Raw genomic sequence first — 25,447 nt, forward strand, 5'->3', positions numbered from 1 at the left:
ACACTAATAGCACAATAGACGGATGTCGAATGGAAGGTTGGTTGGAAAACATTCACCGTAAAATACGTGCGTTATTCGTTCATGGACTCATTACGGATAATTAACAGAGCTCACAGTAACGTTACAGTTGATACATAACGGCCAAATTATGCTATTGTTACTCACCGGTGCTTCTTCGTATTCTCGTAAACAAAACAAATATAGACACTTATGTACTCAAGCAACCGAAATTGCATTACGATTACACCAAGGGTTATTTCCAAATGCTTACGAATTACCTTTTGGGTGACGGTGTTGCACTTTGTTAGGGGTGATCCATTTATTATCTCACGCTAAATTGAGGAAAAACAAACTCCCTCCCCCCTTTCGTCACGCTTTTCCTATACCTAATGCATTGCCTGTCACAAAATCATAAACCCTCCTCCCCCCTTATAGCGTTACATAATATATCCATCACCCCTTACCACGGATTGTGCAAGTGGCAATCACACTACACAGCGACGGCTATTCAATAATTTTACTCGATGGATATTTGCACAGAAAAAGGACACTCTCTTTAATCGTAAATTTAAAATGGTTCCAAACTAATTCATTGCTATTCAATTTATTGCAGACTAGCGAGCTAGACTTTTTCGAATGGTCACCCCACAGCAGTGAACCACTGTTTATGATTGCCGATAGTATGTCTACTGATACCCTACTTTCCACACTGTCAAAGTATCCGTTTCCAGATTCTAGAGAAATAGGTAAGTGCCTACATGAATGTTCCATAAAAGTTATGATTTCCTATTCCGTGTGTGTCCGTTTCAGCGCGTGGAGCGGGTAGATCGGATTTCATTCAGCCAAGCCTCGGACCGCTGCAGCCTAACTTTGAGGATTTAATGGACCTGGATTTGGACTTCCTAAATTTTCCACGGTTGGCACCTGTACCTGAAGAAGGATCCGAGGATATCCTGAAAGCGATCGACTATAACTACCCCGGAGGTATGGAAGCGGTTTACATTTTTATCGTGGTACCTGTTTTATACGTTCAAAACTAAATTTAGGTTTCAATCAAATGAATAGTGGTAGCAACATTCAAGAGATTAACGATTCAACCGAAAGCACCACTCAGCAAACTTCGTCGCAGCTGATATCCGCTAGGACGGGTAATAGCAGTAATTCTGTGATCACTGGCCCTGGGACTTCCTTAAGCATCAACCAACAGCAGCAGCAGCAGCAGCAGCAGTCATCTTTAGCACCAAGCACAATTCAATACTCTGCAAAGATTTTTGCTCAAAGTCTCGCCGACACATCATCCGCTTCATCATCAGCGACAGTTACATCCGCTCAACAACAGCAACAGCAATTGAGTAACGTGATAGGGTCGTACCTATCTGCACAGCTCGGACAGCAGCCAGCAATTGTAACTGCAAACGTTCCTATAGCATCTGATAATAGTGAAAATACAGCATCCAGTGACGAGGTCAACAAAGACAGTAAACCAAGGTTTTCCCGTTCCTTCCCCAGAATATTAGGGTAAGTTTTGTCACGTTATTTCTATCGCTATACAGTTAGTAACGGTCGTTCTTTCCCCTTGCTCCTCCTAGACGTGAGCCTCACAATTACGATAAATGCCCACCGACAACACATCAAACAATGGCGTATAATCTTGTCTCACAGCCGCACTTGAATCAAAATATTCTCAACAATTCCTACCAGTCTTCTGCCTATCATATCCAACCAAGCGGAATCATCCAAATGTCCGGAACGCCTCCCAACCAGAATTTATTGAACTACAACTTACAACCGCAAACCACGAGCTCCACTGGAAACCCAATGAATCTAACCAACAGTGCCGTTTCGGGGGGCAGCAATCCGAACCTGCTAATGCAGAGTATGAGCTCGAAGCTCCTCACACATAGCCAGTCACTTCCGGTACACAACCAAGGGACTAATCAGAAACCTCAACCACGCTCAATTTCGATGCCAACAGCACAAAACTATCCTCCGATGATGCAATCACAAAACTCCCCACAGGGAGCCCTTCTTCAACAGCACCATCAGGATGCATTCAAGGGATCCTTTCATACTCAAACCTCAAGCTACAAATCCTACCACAGTCATCAACCGCAACCATACAAAATTCCCTCACAGAATACATTACCGTATGGAAATACAGGCCGTAGTATGCGACATTCGTCTCCTCCCCATGGCCATCAACAGCAAAATGTAGGTTCGAATCAGCAACCTTCCATAGAGCAATCCCAACAGCAGTTACAAGATCTCCAGCTGCAGCAGCAACATCAATCTTCATCTCAATCGCAACATAAACGACTACCACCACACCCAACCAAAGAAATGTTCCGCTCAAACAGTCTACCTATCAATGCTACCTTCCCGCTGCCACCGAAGGAGGTTGAAAACTTTGCTGTTCCTCGGTACCAAGCCAAACCAAATCCAAAGTTAAGAACTCGTAGTAACTCAATGGTCATGAAGCAGCTTGGAAATAGTAGCAGTTTGGCGGTAGCTATAGGTGGAGCAAGCATGAATCCTGGGCTTCATGCAGCTTCTAGTGAACCAGTGTTGAACATGGGAAATAGCGCGCTGTTGGCGCAGTTACTAACTACTAACAGTAAGTGTTTGCATTTATAATTATCTTTTTCAAGTAAATCATACCATCTATTACAGATACGAGTACCTTATTTAACGTTAAGCAACAGACTACAACGTCCAGTGCCATAAGTAACTTACAAACGTCCCAGCAACAATCTCACCAACAAATTGCTCAACAGCAACAGCAGCAGCAGCAACATTCGCACTACCAACAACCCCCGCTAGGTAGTCCAATATCACCAACTTCCTCTCAGTTGCAGCTGAACCAATCTCAACCGAACGCTCAGCTGCAACAACCCCGGAGTAACACACCAGCTCAAAGTTCCGTGCTATCGTTCGCCTCATCTGCTTCCTACAGTGGTATTTCCATACCGCTACAGAGTCTATCTCCCGATTCAATGCTTGACAGTGACACACCTATGTCGCCCGTTGGCAATGCTTCCGGCCTAGGCGAATCCAGTGGCGGCGGATGCGGTTCAAGTTCTGGCGGAGTTGGCAATAAATTCCACCAGCAACAACAAGGTCGATCCGACAGCCAGCGACGGACGGGACACATTCATGCCGAACAGAAACGGCGCTACAACATCAAGAACGGCTTCGACATGCTGCATTCGCTCATTCCTCAGCTGCAACAGAATCCAAACGCCAAGGTGGGGGCTCGAAATCAAACCGGCTAAGGGCACAGATGCTTGTGTGCCTAAGGTAGAACTGGTTTCAACCCAAGTTTTTTGCTTTTGTTATCTTTGTTACAGCTGAGCAAGGCCGCAATGCTGCAGAAGGGTGCAGAGTACATCAAACAGTTGCGCTCGGAACGGTCCGCCACCAACGAGAAGATGGATGCCCTCCGTCGGGAGATTGATGCGCTGAATAATTCGTTGAGGTAAGTTGGAACTTATACATATATGATCCCTGTGTACAGTAGTGTGTGACTTCTTTTTTTTTCCTCTGTCAAACGGGATGAAGCAATGAGATTTATACATTTATACCAACTGGTGTATAATATGGTACCTGCAAAAAAATTTCTAACATCACTACAAATAATGAAAAATATGTACCCGCGTAAAAAAAGGTTGGTGTATTATCCTTTTCAATTTCACACCCAAGCAACAGTACCAGTTTTGTTGCGTTCTCATGGCATTTTTTAAGTCTGAATCTGGTTTTTTTAATGACGAAGAAAATTAAGATTACGATAATATCGCGAAATCACCGTTGTATTAGCATATTTATTCTTTGTATCAACGGTTAGGAACATGGTTCTGCTATAAAAGGCTATAAGGAGAATATAGAGATAAATCATCAAACTGCCCATAATTCGACACTATTTTAATAGGTTGTTCGGCTGGTATGTAGGGAGGTTTATTTTTATGGCTTTCTTAGTCTAGGGTAATCCAAACGGCCAGTTATGGCCGAAAAAAAAAAAAAAAAAAAAAAAAAAAAAAAAAACTGTTTAACTTATGGTGCTTTCACTATTGCAGGGCTGTTACAATAATCGTGGAAACTTTAAATGATGTCACGAAAATCCCGAAGAGACTGATGTGCTATCATAAAAATTGCGGAATTCATTTTAACCTTTGCGTCCCGTATTATTTTGCTGTCATCAATTTCGTTCTTCATTTGGCTCTAGTTTTCTCAATTTTTTCAATCCAAACACCCTGCAAATAATCGAGAAATTATCACCGTTACATAAGTCACACCGGATTCACACGGAAATTCTTTGGGGTCTTGTCCAATGTTAGACATTTTCATGAATTTTGTTTTATTCCCAACTGCAATAATGTCTGTAGTATCGAAATATGTCCAAATGTTATAGGTTCTGAAATCATTATGTAAATCAGATTATTTGTTCTACTAGAACACCCGAGACTAATTTAATATCTGTAGTATCGAAATATGTCCAAAAAGATTTGCAGTGTCTATGTGGATCTTGCCAACCTATTTCCGTGTATGCCAGATGTTATAGGATTTCCGAATCGATCTATGAATCTCTTTGGATCTATTTCAATACTACATACATTATCCGTGATGGTTGATCTAGTAAAATAAATCATCTGAACTCCAGGACGATTTGGAGTACCTAGAACATGGCAATAGTTCGTGCATGGCACTGTGAATCTGTTTTGATATAGTTTAATACTACAAACATCGTCCCAGGCATGGTTGTTCTAGTAGAACAAATTATCTGAACTCCAGGATTATTTGGAGAACCTAGAACATTTGGAATACTCGTAAATAGGTCATGCATCATCGAAATAGACACTTTGAATCTGATTGGACATATTTCAATACTACAGACATTATTGCAGTCTTGGTTGAACCGGTAGAACAAATCAACTGATATCCATCCTGGACGATCTGGAGAACCTAGAATTTCTGGTATACATGGTAATAAGACGTGCATGATCGAGAAAGTCACAACGAAAAAAGCTATGTTCATATTAGAAATAAAAAAAATATCATGAAAGGTCTCACTAACCATTGGACAGACCCCAGGAATAACCGTGTAAATCCAGAACCGTTAGTCTGACTTGACCAACAAGTGTGACTAATGAAAATATGATAATTTTTCGACTATTTGTAGGGTGTTTGGTTTAAATTTGTTAAAAATTAAGAAAACTAGAGCCAAATTAATGACAAAATTTAGGGCAGCAAAATTTGTCAGGGACGTAAAGGTTTATTTTCAAGAAAATATGCATTTCAAATGAAAATGCAGTAAATTTGTAAAAAATTGTTTCCGAAAATTTAGGCCGGTTTTATTTAATATAATTTTATAATGGAAGGGTGTTTTATTATGTTCACTACTTACTCAGAATGTATACTACCAAGAACATACAAGAAGATGATACATGGTTGTTATTTTTTTTAAGGGTGCAAATGATATTTCCTTAGCTCAGTCATACTATTTCTCAACTTCCTTGGGCAGGCATAGAAAGCTCTCAATTAAAATGTGGAAGTGCTTCAAAGAACACTAAGTTAAGATCAAGCAAAAATCTAATATGCTATAAGCAATAAGCTTGAAATGCCATGTATTAGTAATACATTTGGTATTTTTAAGCAACTGTTTTTTTTTTTTTTTTTTTTTTTTTTTTTTTTTTTTTTTTTTTTTTTTGATTTGTTTTCCGTCGATCTTGTTTTCCGTGCTGAGCACCAGTGCTACCGACGCGAAGGAAGGCGTTATCAGAGATGTTATGCCTCAGAACATCCCGGCGGCGCCGGCCGGGATTGAACCCAGCTCAGCTGGGGTGAGAGGCAATCCACCACTACACCATCGGCGCCGCTAACTGTTTTTTTATTTGTCGCGGATTAGTATTTGAAGTCGCGGATTTATTTTGAGAAATCGCGGATTTCGCGGAACAAATTTAGAAAATCTTGTAACAGTCCTGCCATTTTTTAATTATACCGTGACCTGCCCTAATTCCGCGCAGCACATAATACCGTGGAGGCACCACATTTGACGCAGTTAGGGAAATATAAAATTAAATGTTCATTAAATGAATCAACAGTTGATGAATTTCTTTGAAATTTTTCATGTCACTATCTGAAATATCTAAAAATAGGGTAAAATATAAAACTGGGTGAAATATTTTTAAAAACTGCTGGGAAAACATATTTTTAACACCGTACGTCGTAATGACGCATTGATTTTCCTACACTCCCGATCATAAGTTTGGGATAACCCCATAAAAAATGCGTATGTTTTTTGTTGACTTCTCTTTTATTTTCCGTCAAATTTTACTTTGACTATATGTTTAGTATTACTTCTGCGTGAAGCCAACAGACTAAAGTGGTAATTTTTATACGATACATTAGGAGATGAAAGTATAGAATTGATAGTTCCGTTTAGAGTACGGCAGTGTGAAAATTGCATGCAGAGAGTAGAAAGCGAGCTAGGACAACTTTAGAAAGCTACAAATCGGTTTTATCATCTCTCTTTACCAAACTCCCCCTTTGGAGAGGGATGGTGAGGGGTGTGTCCCCCCCCCCACGCCACTGGCTTTTGAAAGATGATCACCGACCGCTCAAGTACCGACGATATGTATCGGTGATCATCTATCCTCATCTATCGTATAAAAATTACCACTTTAGTCTGTTATTTGAAATTAGCATCTTCAACTATGTCAAATTTTAGTTCTTTTAGGCCTTTTGAAAGGTATCGAACGACTCAGTATATTTTGCAAATGTTGTATACTAAAACTTCCACTAAAGTCACAACATTTTCCAAAATTCACACTGAATATTTATGACTGATTTTCTCATAAGTGAGTTGGACAAATTTTGAAATGAGAGTGGTAGTAGGACCCTTATTCTATACACAATAAGGAACGTTCGTGAAAGTTTGGTAGAATAATGTAGAATTCATCTTAAATAAATAAAATAGTTATTCAAATTCAAGTCATCGATCAAAAGTTTGGGGTACGATGTATGTATCGCTCAAAAGTTTGAATGCATCCTAAAAACAAAACCTGTAAAGGTTTCGTTCATTTCTCTTACATTTGCCTTTCAATAGATGTCTGGTACGTGGCTCATCATTTTTATACTAAAATTTCACTAAATTTACAACAGTGAAACACCATGCTATGGAGGGACCCCAAACCTTTGATTGATGAGTTAACTAGCCATTTGATTTATTAACTTGAAAAATATCCTGAGCCAAACACCTACGAAGTGAGTTCCGCCCAATACCTTTCAAAAGACCTAAAGATAAATAAAATCAGACGGAAAATGGTAGAAATCTCAACAAAAAACCTTTGCATGTTTTCTATGGGATGACCTCAAGCTTATGATCAGGAGTGTATGTTCCTAATTTGCCGCAAAATGTTCCCAATTTGCCACACCATTCAAATGTAATATATTCAATGTAATAGATTTCGGTAAATACCTAGCGGGTATCAGGCATTAGTTTTTAAATTAATGAGTTTGGGCTTTCCGGAACATTTAGACCCTGTCGTAGGCGTAGATTTATTAAACAAGTATAGTTATGTTAAAAGATGAATCAGTACATATAGAGGTGCCCGCAGTGGTGGCACGAGTCCTGGAGTTTAACATTTTTCCTTAACATTTGATACTTTTTGCGGTAACCATTTTGACGACACACAAAAACAAACTGGCAAGCAGTAAAAATGTCATGACATTTCTAAACTGTTTTCTGCCAGCGACAGAACATTTTCGCACAAAGAAGCAGACAAGACCGGCGGCGCGCGCGACATAAATTTATGTCGTGTAGAATTTGCTGATTTCTGGCTAATTACTGCATTTATTTGATGTTTATTGCATGGAATTAAAAGATAAGAATGAAGACTGACCACTCATAAGCATTGATGTTAAAATTATGCGTAAATAAGGAAGTTGGTAATTTACTGTCACACGCAAGCCTGCAGCTAAAATTTCATTACAATAAACTGTTTGGAAAAATCAGGCTGCGAGATTTTATTTATTCTCTATCTCCGCTGTTCGCTTGGAATGTAGTTATAAACGGCCGCCCGTGTGCTGGCTGTTTTGTTTCGCTCTGGACGATGGTTTTTCAAAAAATGTGCTGTTGCCACCTCTGGGTGCCCGGTTATACGACGAAATAGAACAACTTTTCAATCACTTACTTTTACCTGTCTTAAATTCACACTTTTTTTCAATTTTGCCCATACCTGAGACTTCGATTGGCAAACCATACAGAACAACTTTGTTAAAGACCGCAAATTGGTCCGACTTCTGTGCAAATAGTTATAAACTACAGTGAACTTTAGATATATATAATATTCAGAGTCTGAGATGGGTGGAGAAAACAAAATGTAATTTGGCAGCAGGGTTTTTAATATCAAGAGTGAATTTTCAAATAGCCGTAAATCCAATATTAGTGGCTAGTTGACAGTCATCACAAATTCCAGCACAGCAAATTTTTCGGTCACTTTATTTATAATACAAATTCACCAACACTTGTGCAAACCATATATTTGACAGTTAACATACTGTTACTTTTGAGTGACTCCAGTGCAATGGTGGCCATATTGAGTGGCTTTGACTTTATTGGCCTTTAAGGGACTTTCCTTACAAAAGTCCTCTTATCCCAATGTAAACGACGATTAAGACTATTAGTGTCTTCAACAAAGTTTATGGAAATTATGAGATCTATAACTTTGTGGAATATTTTATTTTCCTAAACCACATAGAAAAAAATTAGAAATTCTATGTTTTTTTTTTCCTTAGCGTTTTTATTTATGGACAACCCCTTCATCAGAAGTGCCTTTTTTCAAATCGAAATTTGTCTGAAGACACCAACTTGATTAAACTGCATCTTTATGCACTTTTTTTAGCTTTTACCTGAAACATGCCCTTCTGGACTAACATTTGAAAAAGGCGGAATTCCAAAATAATCATATCGAGAAAATCGCTTCCGAATTTTGATGACCTAAAAATAAATCCTATGTCACGAATTTCCATCTTCTGAATGATTTTATCAACTTGACATATAGTTAATAGTTTTATCTATATTAGTGCATCACATAAAACACCGAAAAGGTTATTTTTTTGCCGTGAAATTGAGAAGAAAATATCATACGCCTTGATAATTTCTTACGTGTTGTTACCCCCCGGATCTTCCACCCTTTGAACTGCCAACACTGGTGATACACCGTGAATACACACCCTCGGGATTTTTGGTTTGTTGTTCCGCCTTGGTTCTTCGTTCGCAAACTTTGTGAGGGTGGAATTACGCCCGAACATTTTTTTTTTGTCTTCACTGCGTCCTAGCAAGAAGAACAGTCGACTTGTTTCGCGCTCCGTTAATTTGGAAGTTTTCTCGCTATTATCTGACGTAAATAATCAGTTTTTTCTCGCTTAGTGATTCCTGGCATAATTCCCGATAAATTTATCAAAAAGTGAGTTTTTTTCTGAGAAGAAAGTGTGTTTTCGGCATCATCGGAAGGAAAATTGTTTTTGCGATTGCCAATTCGCCAACCATTTTGCGCACCATCGGTGCGTGGTCACGCATACCTGTGTACACGGATCATCGTCATCGAGTGTCAGCATCTGCCTCCACATTCAAACCGCTCATCCATCTCGTGTGTTCAGCTGAGTGCCGAGCTTCATACAAGCACACACCAACGAAGACCGCGCACACGCGGATCGAAGATCATCAAAGCTGCGCGTCGCTCCGCTGCTGCTGTGTAAACGCTCGGTGATAGTAGTATAGGATTATCAGATAAGTTTTTGTTTCTTGTTTCTTTCTTTCTCCCATCAGTTAAATTTTAAGTTTGTGTTTCTGTGTTTGTATTTTTTTTTCTCGTGTATTGTGTCCGAGTAATTTTGATTATCGTTGCAGTGGTAGAGCGTTTTTCGCTCCCACTAGTACGGCAAAATGGACATTTTGTCGGAAGACGAAATGGACGTTTTGTCGGAAGATGACACCACTTTGCCACGCGATAGCAAGAAGGGTCGAAAACGTCTGTCATCCCAGAAATCAGATGATGTCATCCCTGGTTCGTCATCTCAGTCTGGTAATGGGCAGGGACAGATAAGCCCCCGATCGCGAGCCTACCCAGAAGACTCGACTGGCCCATGGGTTGTTTACTTTCAGCCCAAAAAGAAACCTTTGAATGTAATGCAAATTACTAATGATCTGACGAAGCGGTTCTCGGCCGTGACCGAAATCTCGAAGGTGAGGTACAATAAACTTCGCGTTGTCGTCTCTAACCTGAAACAAGCTAACGAGATTGCTGCCTCCCAGCTCTTTACACTCGAGTATAGAGTGTACATCCCAGCTCGTAATGTGGAGATCGAAGGTGTGGTCACCGAAGCGAGTCTGACCCCCGAGATCTTGGCGAAGCAAGCGGTTGGCCGTTTCAAAAACCCCTTGCTTCCCACGGTTGAGATACTGGAAGTCCAGAAGCTGAACTCAGTATCTTTCAGCGAGGGTAAAAAGAGCTTTACCCCCACAGACTCGTTTCGAGTGACCTTTTCTGGTTCAGCCCTTCCTCACTACATCGAGTTGGGAAAACTTCGGCTACCTGCGCGTTTGTTTGTTCCTCGGGTCATGAACTGCCAAAACTGCAAACAGTTGGGACATACGGCCTCTCACTGTGGCAGCAAGGCACGCTGTTCTAAATGCGGGGAGAAGCACGAGGATGGCGCCTGCACAGTCACTGCACCAAAATGCGTGTACTGTAAGGGAACTCCTCATGGTCTCTCATCGTGCCCGGCGTACAAACAACGCGGGGAGAAACTAGAACGCTCTCTTAAGGAGCGTTCCAGGCAGTCTTTTGCAGCAATGCTAAAAACAGCCACACCATCAACCAACGACAAAAATCCCTTTGCTGTTTTGTCTGATGACGAGTCTGACTCTGACTTGGCTGAGGAGGGAGTTTCTTTCAGTTTTCCGGAAGGTTCTGCACGGAAACGAAAACGCATCCGTTCGCGGAAAGTTGCAGATAAGGAACCCCAAATCAGCTTGCCCAAATCAAGGAGTGATGGAAAAAAGGAAGTTTCAACTCCTCCTGGTTTCCGCAGAACTGACTATAACCAGAACTTTCCATCTCTCCCGGGGACATCAAAAACCCCTGATGGCCCATTTTTAAGAACAGAAGCCCCTTCTTCATCCGGGTTGTTCTCATTTGATAAAATTGTGGACGATATTCTCAAGTACCTCAATATTTCTGATCCTCTCAAAAGCATTGTTCTGGCAATGCTTCCTTCTGTGAAGACCCTCTTGAAGCAATTGACATTGAAGTGGCCCCTCATTGCAGCAATCATTTCCTTCGATGGATAATTTTCCAAACGAGGTCGGGGATTTGATCACTGTTCTACAGTGGAATTGTCGAAGTCTCATTCCTAAATTAGATTCTTTTAAGTTTTTAATTCACAATAATGATTGTGATGCATTTGCTGTTTGTGAAACTTGGCTCTCTTCAGAAATCGATCTTCCTTTTTATGATTTTAACATTATTCGACTGGATCGGGAGGATTCGCGTGGAGGAGGGGTACTTTTGGGGATCAAAAAGTGCCATTCCTTCTATAGAGTGAATCTTCCACAATTTCCAGGTATTGAAGTTGTTGCATGTCAGGCTATTATTAAAGGTAAGAGCCTTTGTATTGCTTCTGTTTATATTCCTCCTAGAGCCGTTGTTAATCGCAAACAACTTTCAGATATCTGTTCGGTACTTCCTGCTCCACGGTTGATTATGGGAGATTTGAATTCCCACGGTACAGGCTGGGGGGAACTGCATGATGACAACCGTTCTACTTTGATATATGACCTCTGCGACAGCTTTAATATGACAATTCTTAACAATGGAGAAGTAACACGTTTGGCTGGCCCATCCTCGAATGGAAGTAGATTAGACCTCACACTTTGCTCTAACTCATTATCGTTGGATTGCACATGGAATGTGATCCAAGATCCCCACGGTAGTGATCACTTGCCGATCAAAGTTTCAGTTGCCAGTGGGTTCAATCCGTCGGAACCCGTTAACGTCGCGTACGATCTTACCCGTAATATCGATTGGACAAAGTTCAAGAATGTGATAGAAGATGCCCTAACGTCGGTAGAAGGGCTTCAACCGTTGGAGGAATATAACTTCCTCTCCAATCTGATCTTGGACAGCGCGCTTCAAGCTCAAACTCGGCCGGTTCCAGGAACGTCTTTCCGTAGGAAACCTCCTTCCCCTTGGTGGGACCAGCAATGCACTGAGGTTTATCGTAAAAAGTCCGACGCGTTTAAGCTTTTCCGGAAACGTGGAACACCCGTACATTTCGAAGCGTACTCGGCTCTTGAACGCGAACTCAAGAGCCTCATCAAAGCCAAGAAACGCGGATACTGGCGGCAATTCGTGGACGGATTATCGCGCGAAACGTCGATGAATACGCTTTGGAATGCGGCGCGAAGGATGCGTAACCGGTCTTCACACAACGAGAGTGAGGAGTACTCGGATAGTTGGATTCTCAAGTTCGCGCGAAAAGTATGTCCTGATTCTGTGCCGGCACAGATGATTCCTCGCGAAACGACGAATTCGGTAGACGAGATCAGCCAGCCTTTTTCAATGCTGGAGCTCTCACTCGCGCTCCTTTCGTGTGGCAATTCGGCTCCGGGGGCTGATAGAATCAAGTTCAACTTGTTGAAGAACCTCCCAGACGTCGCTAAGAGGCGCATGTTGAACTTGTTTGGTCAGTTCCTGGAGCTTAATATTGTTCCGGATGATTGGAGGCGGGTGAGAGTTATAGCCATTAAAAAGCCTGGAAAACCCGCGTCAGATCACAACTCGTATCGTCCCATTGCGATGCTATCGTGTATTCGAAAATTGTTGGAGAAAATGATCCTTTTTCGCCTGGACAAATGGGTTGAGTTGAACCACCTACTCTCAGATACTCAATTTGGTTTCCGTAGGGGCAAGGGAACGAACGACTGTCTCGCGTTGCTTTCCACTGAAATTCAGTTGGCTTTTGCTAATAAAGAGCAAATGGCTTCTGTCTTCTTGGATATTAAGGGGGCTTTTGATTCAGTATCGGTTGAAGTCCTTTCAGACAAACTCCACGCTTGTGGCCTTTCTCCATTAATTAATAACTTTTTGTACAATTTGCTGTCAGAGAAACATATGAGCTTTTCTCATGGAAACTCTACAGCTTCACGATTTAGCTACATGGGTCTCCCCCAGGGCTCATGTTTAAGCCCCCTTCTGTATAATTTCTACGTCAGAGAAATTGACAATTGTCTAAGGGACAACTGCACGTTGAAACAACTTGCAGATGACGGAGTAGTGTCTATGACAGGACCCAGAGAGGCCGACCTGCAAGGACCCTTACAGGATACCTTAGACAATTTGTCTACTTGGGCTATCCAGCTAGGTATCGAATTCTCCACGGAGAAAACTGAGTTGGTCGTTTTTTCTAGGAAGCATAGCCCAGCACAACCGAAGCTTCATCTTTTGGGTAAGCCGATCACTCATTCCATGTCTTTCAAATATCTTGGGGTCTGGTTCGATTCCAAATGCACCTGGAGATCCCACATTGAGTATCTGAAGCGGAAATGCCAACAAAGGATCAATTTTCTCCGAACAATTACCGGAACGTGGTGGGGAGCCCATCCGCAAGATCTTCTAACGTTGTACCGGACAACGATTTTATCGGTTTTAGAATACGGTAGTTTTTGTTTCCAGTCGGCGGCTAAAACTCACATCATCAAACTGGAACGGATCCAGTATCGCTGTCTTCGTATCGCGTTAGGATGCATGCACTCGACTCATACGATGAGTCTCGAAGTGTTAGCGGGCATGTTGCCACTCTCTGATCGGTTTTCGGAATTATCCCTCAGGCTCCTCACCCGTTGTGAAATTATGAACCCACTGGTGATTGCAAACTTTGAGAAGCTTCTTGAGCTAAACCCTCAAACTCGTTTTATGTCATTGTACTACGTGTACATAACACAGGATGTCAGCCCTTCGCAGCATAATCCCTATCGTGTTTGCTTCTCCGACTTCGACAGTTCTGTTCATTTTGATTTATCAATGACGCAAGAGATTCGCGGAATCCCAGAGCATCATCGTTCCATGATTGCTCCGTCAATTTTCGCTGCAAAGTTTGGCCAAGTTGATTCCGCAAGATCGTTCTTCACAGATGGATCACTAATAGAGGCGTCCGCTGGTTTTGGTATTTATAACGAATTTCATAGCGCCTCTCGAATGCTGCATGCTCCTTGTTCCGTATATGTTGCGGAACTGGCGGCAATACATTATACGCTAGAAACGATCGCCTCACTTGCACCAGATCATTATTTTATTTTTACGGATAGTCTCAGTTCTGTCGAGGCTATTCGCTCCATGAGGCCGGTAAAGCACTCCTCGTATTTTCTCATGAAAATACGAGAGCTTCTAAGTGCTTTATCTGTAAGATCTTTTGTCATCACCTTTGCATGGGTCCCATCTCATTGCTCGATTGCGGGCAATGAGAAGGCGGACTCGCTTGCAAAGGTGGGCGCTATGGAAGGCGATATTTACGATCGACAAATCGCCTACGACGAATTTTTCTTCATTTATCGTCAACAGTCACTCGCCAGCTGGCAAAATAAATGGAGTGAAGGGAGTTTGGGACGATGGTTATATTCAATCATCCCTAAGGTGTCGAAGTGTCCTTGGTTCAAGGGGTTGGATGTGGGTCGAGACTTCATTCGTATGATGTCTCGCCTCATGTCCAATCACTACTCGTTAAACGCTCACTTGTTCCGTGTTGGGCTGGGGGACAGTAATCTCTGTGAATGTGGACAAGGTTACCAGGACGCAGATCACGTTATTTGGTCATGTGCTGAGCACCGTGGAGTCAGATCCGAGTTGTACGATTCCCTTCGGGCTCGAGGTAGACAACCTAATGTTCCAGTTCGGGATATTTTGGCTAGACGCGATCTGGAGTTTATGCAACTCATATATGTTTTCTTGAAGAATATTAACCATAGATTGTAAGTTTGATTAACCTTGTGTTTAGTTTGTGTTTTGTATGTGTGTGTGTATTTTTTTTTTTGTAGATTTGTTTCTGTAATAATTGTATAATTACAGAGTTGATATAACGTCGATAGGATTAAGTATTTGTTTTAGAAATAGTGAAATTTTTGAATCATAAATCATATTCCAAATCTCCTTTTCCCTCTCCCGATCCAAATAATTGTCATCCACTAACCTCGAGAAGACCGCGAGTAATCGGTTCCAATCCTTTAATTTTAGATTTAAGACATTTATAATGTATAAAGAAAATGATAACTTGGCTCTGTAAAGTTTATTCGAATGAGCCTGTACAAATAAAGTAATTAACAAAAAAAAAAAAAATTTTTTTTGTCTTCAATCGGATGCATTTCATATGAATCTGGCGTGACTAGATACTATAGAATCAGTACGTTTGGCATATTAAAACAATATAATTCGTAGTTCTAGTGCAAGGTGTAACAACCAGATGCATCATAGAGTTGAAAATTGGAAATACGCCAATTAAAGGAAAACGTTTTCAATGATTTGAAATGATATTTTCTTCTACTTTTTCGTGTTTATCGAGTAGTTTGTGAACTGTTCTCTTTATTTAAGGCAAAATATGGTTTGTTTACATTTTGGCTCTTCCGCCCCTTTCAAATGTTAGTCTAGAAATATGCTTGTTTATTATTCGCGCGAAATTTTTCCTATGCATTTGACGTGGCGGCTATCTCGCAGCTATCTTCACCTGCGCGTTATGGGGGCCACCATAATCGAATTTATTAAAAGACGCGCAATATTTCTACTAATGACTAGAAATCCGCGAAATCCTGAGATGGAGAGATGGGCGGAGAAAACAAAATTCAATTTATCAGCAGTGTTTTGTATGTCAATTATCTTGCAACCCTCGCCACAAGGTAGCGTTTAACATGACTTTTCGTTTCGATTCGATGTTGGTACGTGCAAATTAATAATTGAATGCTTTGCAATGTTTTGTATCAAATCAATAGGGATTAGATTCCCCGAGCAAAGTCGGATATCAAAATACTATCAAAATGATATCAAATTATGTTTTTGAAATCATGTTGATAACATATTTTGACATGCTATTTTTTAAGTTCGGTTGAATTCATATTTTGATATTAGTTTTATGTTTCTAAAAAATATAATTTAAAACAAAATTTGATTTTTTTTTATAAAATGAGCATCCACATTTATCACTGAAATCTTTTTTTGACGTAGAACTACGTCTTTGTCGACTATACTGGGGTGCAAATCAAAAAATATGTGTGGTGAAGTAGTGTTAGGTTTTGAACGCTTGTAACTTTGTCATTTATAGATGAAATTAAAATCCAAATACGCCAATCGATAGGTTATTATATTACAAACCTGCTGAAATAAACATTTTCCAATTTTTCTGTAATAAATCTTTTGAAAAATGTACAAATGATAATTTTATCACTGTTTTCATGAAATTAGCATTTTTCCCAAACACAGTCATCATAATCGAGCACCACTTGGTTGCACATCTTTCTGTAAAGATATAAAACAGCATTGCTGTCGCGCTTCTGCTCATTACCGCTTCAGACGGCGTGGCGCTTGGTCCTGCAGTAGGCAGGAGCAAGTCAGTGGTTAAAGGTGAATTGGGTCCCGTTCAACTAAGGGGCTGTTCATTAACTACGGGGGGGAGGGGGCAAGAATCCCAACAAATTGTCTACGTAGTGAATGAACAGCCCCTAATACGAAACGTGGAAAAGTTTTTTATGCAAACCCCCCCCCCCCTCACCTATAATGACAACCTGAAAAAAAACATGGACTTTAACGATCCCTTTTTTTCCGGCAAATAATTGTTTAAGCAAACTACAATGTGATAAAAAAAAGTTTAATTACGTTAATTTTGTTTACCCAACTACTGCCCAGAGAGCTTCGAATTTTAGAAAAAAAAATCGCTCACAATATTTTGATGTTATTCTGTGGGTGGTTATTCACCAACTGACTGGAAAATCTGGTACCTCTGTATATGCAATTAGATAAACATCCGAAGTCCATCCTTTTTTACATACTCTGCACAAAAGATACTTTCTGCCCCGCCCCATTCATAAAAAAAAAACTGGAAATCCTGTCAGGGGCCTGTCAGAATATGTAAAGAAGGAGGGGCGTCGGATGTTAACCCAAATGCATATACCGTGTATCATAGAGAAAGAAGCTCTATCTACAGTTTACAATTGGGTTCTTTAAGGGTATTGAGCTAAAGGCATATACGTAATCTACATTAAACATGGAACCGAAATCCGAAATTTGATCAACATTGGAGCACTGGAACTATTTTAAATAAGTGCGATTACATTAGCAAATATCACCATTTTAGCAACTTCCTGTTGCGTTATAATAAAATGCAATCTTCACTTTCTTCTCTGCTTCAGAAACCTAACTTAAAACTAATGATGGAGCTACTGAAAAAAAATAATGTATTTTTTGGCAATTGTTTTATCCCACAACATGCATGGCGTTTTTGTGTACTATACTGAGGTGCAAATCAACAAAAAAATGTGTGACGAAATAGTGTCAGTTCCTATTGTAGTCGATGTAAAATTTTGTGTGCATTGATCACAGCAAAATAACTCAACATTCATCAACCCAAGGTAGTTATGTAGGGGAAATTCTGTCAATTCTTAACCATTAAATTAAATGTAAATACATTATCTCATGCGTAATATGAACCGTGGTCTGATTATGCTAACATGAATTGTCGCGAGTTTTGAACCATAACCGAAACATTGAAATACTTTAAAAAAAAATAAGATCAAGTATAATAATCAAAAATTCAATTTTGCGTAGTTCTACGTCATACTGCGGTCGTGTCTAGGGCACAACCCTTTAATTTTTTACGAGTCAGGCTTGCTGTTTTCTTTATGAACATCACTTAGACAATTATGATTTTTATAGTTATATTTTACAACATTTATTGATATTAATCTACCTGCGAATTGAATTTACAAATCGATATAACTGATAGATATCGATAGAACTGATTAAACTGTAGTTTTTTTTTTTTTTTTTTGAATAGATGAAAACTTATTGATATTTTTTTATATTTAGAATCTTGATATCAACCAATAGATCTGAAATTCAGATTTCTAAATTTGATATCATGATATCAAAATAATAAGTAATTTATATATATAATAATATATTGATGACTTATTTTGTTTATTATTAACGAAATTACTAAAATCAAAACGTATACATGGATTTGTTATCAAGAATACATGATTTGTTATCTGTTTTAATATCCTTCAAATACCATTAAGATCTCATTTTTGTTATGATTACTGTTAACTCGACCCACACGGTAGGCAAAATATGTTATCACGAACGCTTATATCTAAATTTCAAATTTAGTTTTCATGCTGTTCTCATTCTCTGCTCGGGTATTATCATTGATTCCAAAAACTAGTTGAATTTGAAAACCGCTAACAAAATAAAGGTACTTGAATGTCAGTTCGATTACAATACTCCTCAATTTGACATAATAAGAATTAGAAATCCTCTAAATATTTCTAGTAAGAACGTTCGTTTGACCCAAAAATAGCAGATAGCGCTCATCTCTTCCTTATTTCTACTAATGACCAGCCTGTCGGAACATCTGTGATTTTGTGACCCATCTAAGGACAGCACGTGACTCATAAATTGAGAAACACTGCCACTGCCTTACACAATAAATATTTTAGAAACGGTTATGACGTGCAAGCAGAACATTTAAATCCAACAGAGGCAGAACCAATACTTAAACCTCCGATGTTGGTCGTTGAAATGCTTCACTGAAAGTTAATATAAACTAATGGAATTTCGGCATCCAAACCCGTAGCGGAGTTCCTTTTCTGCTGTAAAACTAACTGGCGTGTCGAAGCTCATCATACGCTTGGTAATCAATTATCATAATGTTCAGTGAATATTTAATTCATATCCTTCCAGCAATCTACAAACGGCGCTACCGGCAAGCGGTGCACCAGTATCTCGCCAACGGACGGGTCGCGTCAAGGAGTTGTATCAACAATACGTCCGACAGCGAACACTTGATAACTGGAAGTTCTGGATCGTACGTTTCCTCTTACGTGGAATTAAACAGAGCTGTATCAACAATGTGCTCTTTCTTTCTAGTTTGGTTTAATTTTCGAACCACTGATGACCTCCTTCAACCAAACCGTGTCCGTTGCCAGCCTGGATGAAATGTGTCGATCCTGTGGACTGTGGGTCGACCAGCACTGCTCACTCGTGGAACTCAGGCCAGGTAGGTTGATTAATAGCAATCAATTACTTTATTATGAATGATTAACAATTTAACAACCATCCCTCTCAATCAGCGGTCTCCAATAAACTACGCCAACTATCGACGACAACTGATATCCTGTCTGATCCGCCCACATCACTACAGGAAGAGGTGATGAAGGCCATTTCCACGTCGTTACCGTTACCCAGTTCAAGTAGCGGACCTACTGCAAGTTGTAGTAGTCATGGTGGCAGCAGTGCCAACAGTCCCAACCCAACTTCCAGTGGATTTTAGTAAGTCTGAATATTCTTTATTTTTACAAAATTAGCAAAGCATTCTATCGATCGAAATAACAGACAAGAGAGAGTGAGAGAGGTTGAGATTATAAAAGCGAATACCAGAGCTCACAGAGTGGAAGGGATCATTGAGTGCCTTGGGAGAATAAATTCTTCATTGTAGACAACTGTTTAAAACCCCCACAGGAAGCGTTTTAAGTGACCGGTTGTTGTTACCTGAGATTAAATGTGACCATAATTTACCACTATATGCACTGCGCCACCAGCTAGCAGTTCTATTGACTACTCGTTTCCATCTAAGAGTGCAGATGCAGGATTTTGCTTGCTTTTCCACAGATAGCATTTGCTTTGGATGTCCGAAATAAGTTCAATCCGTCGAATATCTTCGCCTGAGGCAAGTTTTTTGTTGTAGGTGCCTTACTGTTGCTTCACTTTAACTTTTACTATAGATTTGCGTTTTAGAGAATTAAATTCTAAATTTTAGTTGAAAACACTTACATTTAAGCGTAATTTAGCTCGAAAAAGGTTTGGCAGGGGTTCACTTTGCCCTCGTTGAAGATTGAATTGAATTTGAATGTGTTTGTGGGAGATACGAGAAAGGTAGAGCGAATTTAGTACCCACTCGGTTGGGTAGACAAGTCACAATGTGTGTTGCCCAAATTAAATTTTACGTCTGTTATGTTTTGTTTTCTGTTCAAAAGTAATGATTCATATTCAAAATATAGATTAAAACTAAGATACATAAAAGATTGAAAGAGTAAAAAATCAGATAAAATATATTTTTGTGAAAATTTAACAGAAATCGATTCAATCCATCCGAACTATCCCTTTTTTCAGCTGAATACAATTCCATGTTTGCAGGAAACATCGACAGGGTGTCGACTACCTGTAAAACCTGGAAAGTCAGGGAATGTCAGGGAATTCTATTTATGATCTGGAAAGTCAGGGAATGTCAGGGAATTTTAGTGTAGATCAGGGAAAAAATAATGTTGATCTGATCACTTTGCAAAAAATCATGTGTGGAACACATAAAAACAATCTTTGAAATTTTATCAGTGCATGACGTCAAAGTTTTTGGGAAGATCCCGGGCATCAGATCTACTCGCTGCGTTTATGGACGCCCTTGCCGGTATCTCTTCGAACAAGTTGCTTCAAGTGTCCATGGATGGGCCCAATGTGAATTGAAGCTAGAGGTACAAAAAGGTGGTGAGAAGCTGATAGATCTGGGAAGCTGTGGGCTGTATATTTTGCATAATGCTTTCAAGGATAGTGTTCGTAGTATCAGTTGGGATGTTGTCAAATATTTGCGTGGTATCTACCATATCTTCAAAGATGTACCAGCAAGACGAGCGTTTATCACGATGTATTCTGGATCTCATATTCCCGTTGAAGTTTTGCGGCCACCGATGGTTGGAAAATAGGGCTGCTGTTCGCAAATACGAAAATTTATTCAAGGCATCCAGAAAGACAATCGAATCAACGTCAGCTTCCTACCAAGATGTTAAAAACTGTTTGAATGACTCGCTGCTGATGGCTAATAGTACGTTCAGACTACAGATTTATAACATGTTATAGCACTATCTTGATGGTGGTTACTGTGTTGCACTTATTTGATAACCGTTATAACATGTTATAACTCTGTACTCTGAACGTGGTATTAAGCTAGCTTTCTTCAAATCAGTTGCTGTCGAAGTTTAGCCATTTCTATGCGAATTTCAGACGGACAACCCTATGGTGCCTTTTTTGTGCATCGCGATGTCTATAATGGTTAGAGGCATTATGGAAAGGTTTATTAATATTGATCATCTGAACAATATTGCACAGGTAAATACACATTTGATCAATTGATCGCAAAGAGGAACGACTGGAAGTTTTTTTTTAGCACAGGTTATTGGTCAGCGTATTCAGAACTATTGTTGGTTGTGAAATTGATTTGCTGCTTATCGCATGGCAACGCCAATGCAGAGAGAGGTTTTTCGGTAAATGCAGACTAATATCTTTTTGAAAACATGAGGGAAGAGTCCCTCCCCTTGGCTAGTATTTGCACCTTGCTGTTGGTGGGCGGGCTTAATTTCATGCTTTATAGTGGAGTGTTGGAGACGGTAGGTTTATGGGCGGAGTTGCTGGCTCATGCCGCGATAGAATGGCGTCATGGACAGGCAATGGGGATTACTAAGCCTCCCCTCTCTGATAAACCACTGCATGAGAGAACCAAAGATCTAGTCTAGCAGTGATAGCATCACACTTGTTACTCCTTTGATTGAGAGCCGCGTCGTAGTACGCTTACGTATAGGCACTGACTTTGGGTGTGATACTGGCGGGTTTTGCCGCAAATCACTCTTATTTTATTTATTTTTACGCAGATAGATTTAACTATGGCTCGAGATTTCCGCTGTGGTGTGCTTCTATTGTGGCATACCCATATGTATTTTTGTGATGCGACATAGTGGAAACGTGAGAGCGTAATTGGAGCATATACCCTATATAATTTAAAAATCAGCTAGGAAACTAACTTCAAAATGAAGCATTTTAGTCACATGAAGGTGTTACCTGGGTCGAACTAAGATATAATAAATAGGTATAGGTCAAAATCAAAAGTACTTGAAATACGTTTAATTTTAGATTACAAGCACAAGTGCAGGTAATTAATAAAGCATGGGTTATGCTTGATTAGGTGAATTAGAGCTTTTAATAATTTATTAAATTAGACTAATGAGATATCATAATCATCAAATGAACTTAAATAAGAAACTTTAGAAAGTCTAATGACATTAACATAGGGAGGCATACTTTAGTCTTGAACTTTAAAAAAAAAACGCAGGCAGTCCAATAGCATTTAGCAGATTAACAAGGAGGGGAATAGTTTAGGAAATAAGTAAAAGTAGAGGTATGTGACAAATTAATAGCTTTTAAACTTTTGGAGGTATTGTATTCCCCTGAGTTTGTTGTACTCGATTACTATATAATTCTCTCAATACGCGAAATCTCTGGTATATGCGGTTAAAGCATTTGAGTTAACTTATTTCTTAGTGTTCAAGTACTTACATTTGTAAACAGCAGTCAATGTTAATCTATGAACTAAACCATACGTAAAATCGATCTTTCCTTATGTGGTATTGATGCATGTTTAACTTTTCGCGGCTGTCGGAATCAACGCGCCTACGTCTACGGAGCTTACGCAGAAGTGATTCGCAATGCGGTAGAGCTCACCACTTCTGTAGTATAGAATTTGTTCGGTGCGGTCGCGAAATCTTGAAATGATTGATACGTTCTTTAAATAAACTAATTTAATACAAAGCTCAGTAGTAAATAAATAGAATATCTAGGGAGGAAACCAAAATAAATCAACTTGCCAACAAAGGCTATCACATTTATTTTGGTAACACTCTTGATAATAAGCCTTTTTTCTCGCTTCAGTTGTTTCGCACGGCTTTCGGAATTCGCGCGGTTTTCGTAACTCACATAATTTAGATATTTCGTTCGAAACGGATTTACTTATTCAACCGGTTTACTACGCGGATGTATCTACGCGCACACGTCACAGCATTTTTTCTATAACTATCTTGAAACAATACATACGGAATCCAGTGTTCAAGCGGCCAACATAGGCTAGTCCTTCTGCTGTATTGTCAAAGATAGAAGCAAAATTTATTCAAATGGGTCAAGTCTTGAAAATTAAGCTGTCACGCAAGCTGGAGCTGCGTACTGTACCCAAAAAAAAAAAGAGTCAAGGCCCATTCGTAATGACACGGAACGGCTGTGGTAGCGGAAAAGCCCGATCTGAGTAGCCTACTTGGCGGATTGAAAACTAGTAGAATCAAATCGAGTGCGGTTAGGCATCTTGATGTCATTTCTGACAATTCAAGACCAACAATTGAAATGGCCTTAACTCCATTTTGTAAACAAACCTTGTAAGGTCATTTTCTCACGAACCGAAACCTTCATTCGCAAACCTTTACCACAATCGGGTAGAGGAGAATTTTCCCTACCTGTTCATTATGTTGGTGTGCCTTTGTGGACTTCGGTTCGCGAGAAAATGGCCTTACAAGGTTTTTTTTTACAAAATGGAGTTAAGGCCATTTCAATTGTTGGTCTTGAATTGTCAAACTTGCCGTTTCCGTTCCGCTTCCGCCCACATTACGTTTCAGTCGTAGCGCGACGTCAGATCTATGATGATGAGTACCCTAATAAACGGGTACCATATACTGACGATATCTTAGATGGTGTGACCATACCACATAAAATTGGGATGATATCTCGAATTAGTGGTTAGGCGCATCTTATGGTTTTTGTTTATGCGGGTATGCTATTCTTGATATTTTCGAAAGCTTGTCCTGCTGCTCATTTTAAACTAACCTTAATTTGCACTGCGGTATAATAAAGCACATCACGTTGTAGCTTCTTAGGTTAAAATAACGGAGTTTTGTTGACTAGAATTTTTTCTGAAAACTGACTGGAAAGTCAGGGAATTTTTTTTTTTCGACTTTAAGTCGACACCCTGATCGAAAATATGAGAAGGTACACTGGGGGAAGTAGGTCTGAAAAAATCGACAGTTACATTAAAAGCTCGCTGGACCAATATTGTGTACATCCAATTTAAATCTTGTGGTATGATTTAACTCGTATGTCAGTCCCAAAAACAATGGCGGTTCATTGAAGATGAGAAAATCTTGAAATATTAGACGAGAAATGGGGTAAGTGGGACCACATGTTTTGATTACTTGCCGTGAGCTCTGGATTAACAATTTTATGGTTTTAATAGTTGGAGATGCTTAATTTCAAATATCAGGCCTAAAGTGGACATTGTATACGATACCGTATGCGTGATAATGTTTGCACCATCGTACAAATAAGGTTCCCGTTTCACCTGTGCATACAATGCCTTGGTTTTTTTTTGCATGCACGTAACCTATAGAGATTGCTGACGTTTATCGTACGCACACTACGTCACGCATACCACGTATACGTATACGCAAAATGTTTTCATCGGGAAAAAAAGCTTCATAGCGGAAAATTTTCCCGATGAAAACAAATCACTGACACAGTCATACTTTAGCAATCTCCATAGCTCATACCGTAGTAGGCTGTGTATAAAAAAAGGATTGACTTAGTTTGACAGTTGCACCATGACGAAGTGACAGTGTATTCGTGATTTGTCCCACGCGCAAATGTCGTAAAAAGACATTTCAATCGCCGTGGGAGTGTCCCGGTGGACCGTCAAAAGGGTTTTAGACCGAGATAAGAAAGGACAACTATCCGCGAAGGTGGGTTGTTAAGAACCATTACCATTCCAAATTCTTGTTTTCTCCATACATTTTCGGAAAGAGAACTATATTAGAACGTTTTTACTTATGGTTTGAGAACATTAATGGTTATGGTTATGGTAGTCAGTAAGGTCCATTAATGGTTTTGTATTATCACTCAACTTTAAGTGAAATATATCGTGAATTGGTAATCAGTAATTTACAGGCAACCAATTCGCGATATATTCCACATAAAGTTGATCGATGTTACAAAACCATTCATGGACCTTACTGGTTACCATAACCATTACCATTAATGTTCTCAAATCATAAGTTAAAAGGTTTTAGTATAGTTTTCTTTCCGAAAATGTATGGAGAAAACAAGAATTTTGAATGGTAATGGTTCTTAACAACCCATTATTTGTAAGGTCCACTTCCAAAAAACCATAATACATAAGGTTAAAATTTTATCACACAAACGTTCATGTAAAGTTCCATAACCATTTCAGTTGAAGTGTAGCAGGGATTATAAACAATTTATAACCATTATCGGTAAGGTCAATTTACGGTTCGCGCTTATGCGGGCATCTTCCGTTTTGGGCGAAGGATATGGGG

The 25,447-nt window shown here is 39.6% G+C and overlaps 1 protein-coding gene across 3 annotated transcripts in view; it reads left to right on the top strand.

The window, feature by feature from the left end:
* Mondo (mondo) overlaps positions 1–25,447 on the top strand; it is a 226,825-nt gene that overhangs the window by 195,854 nt on the left and 5,524 nt on the right. For 2 of the 3 annotated variants that reach the window (XM_065232291.1, XM_065232293.1), the window contains 9 exons: positions 614–746; positions 811–984; positions 1,047–1,518; positions 1,590–2,614; positions 2,671–3,245; positions 3,348–3,475; positions 18,999–19,122; positions 19,185–19,314; positions 19,388–20,074. In XM_065232291.1, coding sequence (XP_065088363.1) covers positions 614–746; positions 811–984; positions 1,047–1,518; positions 1,590–2,614; positions 2,671–3,245; positions 3,348–3,475; positions 18,999–19,122; positions 19,185–19,314; positions 19,388–19,587 — 2,961 coding nt within the window. In that variant the 3' untranslated portion in view covers positions 19,588–20,074. Of the gene's footprint in view, positions 1–613; positions 747–810; positions 985–1,046; positions 1,519–1,589; positions 2,615–2,670; positions 3,246–3,347; positions 3,476–18,998; positions 19,123–19,184; positions 19,315–19,387; positions 20,075–25,447 lie in introns of those variants that run through there. The other variant, XM_065232292.1, reaches the window with a different exon arrangement.

This window comes from Ochlerotatus camptorhynchus, unplaced genomic scaffold (genome assembly GCF_037179485.1).
Source record: "Ochlerotatus camptorhynchus isolate MF236.1 unplaced genomic scaffold, CSIRO-AGI_Acam_v1.1 ptg000367l, whole genome shotgun sequence".
In the NCBI taxonomy this organism is placed as follows: domain Eukaryota; kingdom Metazoa; phylum Arthropoda; class Insecta; order Diptera; family Culicidae; genus Ochlerotatus; species Ochlerotatus camptorhynchus.